General features: G+C 42.6%; 1 protein-coding gene across 1 annotated transcript; it reads right to left on the bottom strand.

The window, feature by feature from the left end:
* Window positions 1-2,087: 2,087 nt before the first annotated feature.
* Window positions 2,088-5,053, bottom strand: LOC100755247 (PRAME family member 12). The gene is made up of 3 exons (XM_027434542.1): window positions 4,767-5,053; window positions 3,809-4,360; window positions 2,088-2,655 (listed from the first exon to the last, which is right to left on the bottom strand). The coding sequence occupies exons 1-3, from the start codon at window positions 5,051-5,053 to the stop codon at window positions 2,088-2,090; spliced, it is 1,407 nt and encodes a 468-aa protein (XP_027290343.1).
* Window positions 5,054-5,262: the final 209 nt, after the last annotated feature.

The raw sequence follows: 5,262 nt of genomic DNA on the forward strand, positions 1-5,262 counted from the left end.
ATTATTTGTAACACGAAGAACCTGAAAACAACCTTGATGAAACTCAACTGATGAAAGGATACAGGGAATGTGGAATATTTACATAATAGAATACCACTCAGCTGTAAAAAATATTGAAATTTGGAACTTGGAGGCAAATAGATGGAACTATAGGAAACCACTCTGTTTGAGGTAACCCAGATATGGAAGGTCAAACATAGTATTTACTCACTCATAAGTGGATATTAGACATAGAACAAAGGATAGCCACCATACAGTCCACAAGCCCAGAGATGCTAGGGAACAGGGAGGACTATAAGAGACACAAACATGATCACCTGAGACAGGTAAATAGACAAGATCTCCTGAATAAATTGAGAGGAAGGGGGCAGTAGGAGGAAGAAACTGGGGATCCAAGAAATAGGAGAGAGTGGATGGGAATTGGAGTTTTAGGAGAACATGAGGGATCAGGAAGGTCCAGGTGGGTGAAGAACAGAGAAGGAGAGTAAGGTCAGGGATATCTCAATAGTGGGAGCCATTATTGGCTTAAAAACAATTCTGGCATTTGACAGATTTGAATATCAGTCATGGGAGGCCTGACCCTCCCTGAGGAGTGGATTTTATGTGAAATGATGAGATGGTGGGGGAATTTGGAGGATTAGAGAGAGGGAATTGGAAATGGTATGAACAAGATTGTTTTTAATTTAAATAATAAAAGGAGACCTAGAGACATCTGCCTAGGATGGGAAACAAGACAAGATTTCCTGAAATTTGGGAGTGTGGGGACAGTAGGAGGGTGAAAATGTAGAGGGGAGGAGGAAAGGAGACTGAGCAAAATGAGTAGCTTAAGGGGGTTGGAGAGGTGTCTCAGTGGTTAAGAGCACTTCACTGCTCTTCCAGAGATGCTGAGTTCAATTCCCAGCACCCACATAGTGGCTCACAACCATCCATTATGAGATCTGGTGCCCTCTTCAGGTGTGTAGGAAGACGGAGACTACATAGACATGAAACACATGAATAACAAATGAACTAAAATCAGTAGTTTAATGCAAAAAGAAAGCCAAATAATAAACCTGAAATGTTATCTTGGTGAAAATTTTGCTTTCCAAAATTATGCAGTGCACACTTGACATAGAAATAATTGTTTTCTTAACGGTGGATACAATGGAACATAAAGCAAGCAAAGGTGTCTCTTCCAAAGACTAGGATATAATTATACTCTTCATTTCCTAAAGGATTTGGTACTGGTAACGACACAGTAGGCCACACATAAGAAGTAGAGGGAACTTGAATAAAAATATTTTTAGTGTATATTTTTAATAAAAACAAAGAGAATAGAGTGTAAGGTACAAAACAATTTATTTGTATTTGACACTGTGAAAAAAGGGATACAAATAACTTCATTGGACTTCCCTTAACAAAATAAATGCAACGGTTACACCTTAGTATTGAAAACGCATCTGTCAGGTGCAGTCAGTCTCTTGGTAAGGATTTTCACCTCAACCAGCTTGGGTATATTCACATTGCCTCTTATAAGACTATCTTGGCTTTAGTTCCCTCCATAGCCCAAAACAATCTTCATTGGAAATGGAGTCTGCACTGATGACTTTGGTTTGACAACTGTATGCATATAATCCAACAAAGCACGAAACTATAGGAGGTCAAAAGTGGATGACACTGTCCAAAGTGATCCTAGTTACTTTTGATGGCACACTTCTTGGACTACAATTTCCATGATAATGTTAGATGAGGTCATATCCTTAGTTTTAATGAAAAAACTGAGGTAAATGACTGAGTATGGTACCAGAGGAAAACATCCAGGTTCCAAATGTTATAATATGTACACAACTACCATGCAGGGCAGAAGACACTGGTGAACCTATCTCAAGAGGTGAACATTTCATTGTGCAGATCTGTAGTTCTGATTCTACAAGACAGCACCTGCTTTCCATGGTCCCAGTGTTCATCAAGTTAGCACATGTGGCCTGAATATTAAGCTGTTCCTGAAGCATCCAAAAGTATCAGAAACCACATGTTGTTCAGCATCTTCTTGAAAGTCCTATCTTCAGACTTTGAGTCTTCACAATTCAGGAGCAACGTACTTCTCTTTATGAGAAACAGTGACACAGTCTTGTCTTCACGTCATAGACACATCGCTGAAAACATTGAGGGCAGATGTGTGTACCAAAGGAGACATTCTTGGGGTGTCTTTTGTGCCTGAGTATATCCAGGAGATCGGGACATAGTTTGGCCAATTTCTGCACTAGGATATGACCCAGTTCATCATAGCATTCCAGTGGAGCAGGGTAGAACTCCTCGGTCAATGTGCTGATATTGCTCATACCTTGTAGAAATTCCTTCATCACTGAATTGGAAATGGCGTTGTCATACAAGTTGACCCTGGTGAGCTTGGAGCACTTTCTCAGGGCAGGCAGGAGAGAACTGATTTGAGAGTCTCCAATCGTGCAGTCCTCTAACTCCAAGATCTCCAAAGTGTCTGCTATATGCTCAAGAAGAAATTGGAGATGTATGGTACTTAAGTGAAATAGTGGTACACCATGGAGTTGCAGGTGCTTCAACTGAAAAATCCACTGACACTGGGACAGGTGTTTCATGTCTGCCTGGGACAACATGCAGAGATTGATGGACAGTGTCTCCAAGGGACTCTTCAAGCATCTAGGGAAATAACAAGAGATGGGTTCTTTAACATGGTATGGTAGAGCATTATAATTTCCACTGTGCTACAGAGAGGATATCTTAGTTTTGGGTAATATTGCTATGATAAAATGTATAACACCCCAAAGGAATTAGGAGATGACAGGTTTTTTGGTTTGAATATTAGACATATATTATCCATCACAGGGGCAAGTAAGGACAGTGACTCAAACTTGGCAGCAATCTGGAAGCAGGATATGTAGAGAGAAGCCTCACAGATGTGACTTACAGACTTCCTCTCCAGGTCATGCTCACTCAGCTATTTTGGAGAATATAGAACAACTAGCCAAGGAATGGCCCCATTCACTGTAGATTGGGTCTTCCCAAACCAATCCCTAATGACAAGAAATAGTGTACGGGCTCACCTATAGCCCAATATTATGAAGGCCTTATCTGATTGGGGGTTTACAACTCATTGCTGACTTCACCCTTAACCCACATGATACATAGTCAGCCAGCATGGGAACCACTGAAGCAACATGAGTTTGTTTTATGTTTGATCTCAAGACCCAAATATCACCCTGTTGGTGTCTGTCTCCTCACTAGAGTCACACCATTGCCTACTGGAGACCATAGCTGTCGCATTTGATGGGCTCAGATCACAGCATTACAGCTTCTTCTTCTCATTATGTCAGAGAACCAGAGAAGGCCAATACAGCCTGGAAACTCACAACCAGCGATGCCTTGTCTCAAATTGTTCCCGCATCCTCTCATCCTGTGCCTAACAGGAGTCACTGAAGTCTCATTGACCCCATATAGTCTATTTCCATTTGCAGGTGCATATGTGAGTGTGTGGTATTTGGTCTGAGGGCAGGGTCGGGCTTGCTGTTTCTTGGTTCTCGTTGAGTCTCCGAGAGCAGCCTAGGTGTGGAAATAGGGAACTGCAACTTGAGGGTCATCGGTTTCTTATGTAAGTGACTTCTCCCAAATAAATACATCTACATCCTAAATCCGGGTTAGCTGGACCCCAAGGAAGTATACATAACACATACAAAGAGACTCCATGTGACTCAGTGAAATTCACAGGGCTGCCCTATCTCAGGTGTCCACTAATCAATATGATATTAGTGGAGGGTTCCAGTGGTAGCATAAACAGCTCTCTATCTTTTCTTACCTGAACAACTGTTTCATGCGCTCACTAGAAATGTAGACACCATTCATGGAGAGATTCTGGAGACAGTTCAGTTTGGATATCTGTGAAATGAACCTGGCAACGCACTTCTGCTCTATGTCTTCTTTGTTCCTCTTCATGTAAATGTGGGACACATGGAGTTTGCGCAAATTTCTCATCTGACCAAACCAAGGTGCAAAACGACTCAGTGTGATCAGATTCCAGTTTGTGGATAGATCCAGTTGCTCCAGGTAGCAAGGCTGGAAAGTTTTCATAACCATTCTGATCATCTCCAAAGAAGTCCCACAGATTGTCATCTTCAAACAGCACAACCGCACAGAACTTTGTCGCTGCTGGGCCCACTGCAACAAATATGCTTGGTGTTCATCCAAGTTAAGTCGTAGGTCAAAGTCAGTCACCACCATCAAGAGCTGCCTCTGGGCATATCTAGGAAGGAAACTCCCTTCTAAGCATTGTAAACCTTCTACTCCAGGCCAAACATCCCAGAACACATTGTGTACGTTCCTCAGGTCCAGCACTCGAAGCATTGACTGTCTGTGAGAGAAAACCATGAGGTGTCACAATGAAAGAAGGGAACGGAAATCCAGTGAGCTTTCCATTCTACTTCTCTAACATTAACAATACCACCTGTCAGGCAAGAGTACTTTGCATGAGGTACATCTGTCTCCTTGTCCTGCTTCCCTCCATTCACTTACTTTTGACTTCCTATTGCCTGTGGGAGAGGACAGGGAAGCTAATGCTTCTATGGGTACGTCTATACTGAGGTGCCCTGCACTTCTGAAAGTGAATTATTTTGTTACTCAAATTAGATAGTGTCTTCTATGACTGACTTCCAAGCTCAGAACATCAGATCCCTCCAATCCAGGACTGAGCACATCTACTTGACTGCACATATCCTTTCCTAATAACCCAGTACCTGCTCCCATTCAATTCTTCTTACCTGAGGTGAAACTGCTGTGTCAGCAGTGTGTCTAGACCATTGAGAACAGCTTTCAATATCGCCACGTCAGGAACGTTCATCAGTGCCCCAACAGGCAGGCAGGCAAAGGGCCATCTTGCCACCATTGCTGTCAGCATCTCTGTAAGTCTGTTGGTGAAGACCTCTTTGAACAGGCATGGGAACAGCTCCTTGGGCAGCTGCTGCAGTCCTGAGATGCCCACATTCTCATTCGTCTGTAGACTCTTCACTGCCAGTTGCAGTAGTGTGGGTGGGGCCCCAGAGCCCATTATGTTTGATATTCAGAGAGAAGGATCTACAAAAACATTCAGGAGTCATATTTTCATGTTATGTGTTACCATGTTACACGTCTCCACCATCACAAAAACCAAGCCATACCAGGATCACTCATGTAGTAATAGTCAAAGACTCAGTGTGTTTTCTTCTACTATCTGCTAATGTCCAACCCAAATCACTGTCACCGCATGGAGTCTGTCAT

Source organism: Cricetulus griseus, unplaced genomic scaffold (genome assembly GCF_003668045.3).
Source record: "Cricetulus griseus strain 17A/GY unplaced genomic scaffold, alternate assembly CriGri-PICRH-1.0 unplaced_scaffold_45, whole genome shotgun sequence".
Classification (NCBI taxonomy): domain Eukaryota; kingdom Metazoa; phylum Chordata; class Mammalia; order Rodentia; family Cricetidae; genus Cricetulus; species Cricetulus griseus.

Bases quoted from the DNA above. Each gene is read 5' to 3' on its own strand.
- LOC100755247 (XM_027434542.1), bottom strand. From the start codon at position 5,053: ATGGGCTCTGGGGCCCCACCCACACTACTGCAACTGGCAGTGAAGAGT. The intron at 4,361-4,766 runs GTAAGAAGAATT...TTTCTCTCACAG, and splicing joins ACACAGCAGTTTCACCTCAG to ACAGTCAATGCTTCGAGTGC. The intron at 2,656-3,808 runs GTAAGAAAAGAT...TTATTTCCCTAG, and splicing joins CGCATGAAACAGTTGTTCAG to ATGCTTGAAGAGTCCCTTGG.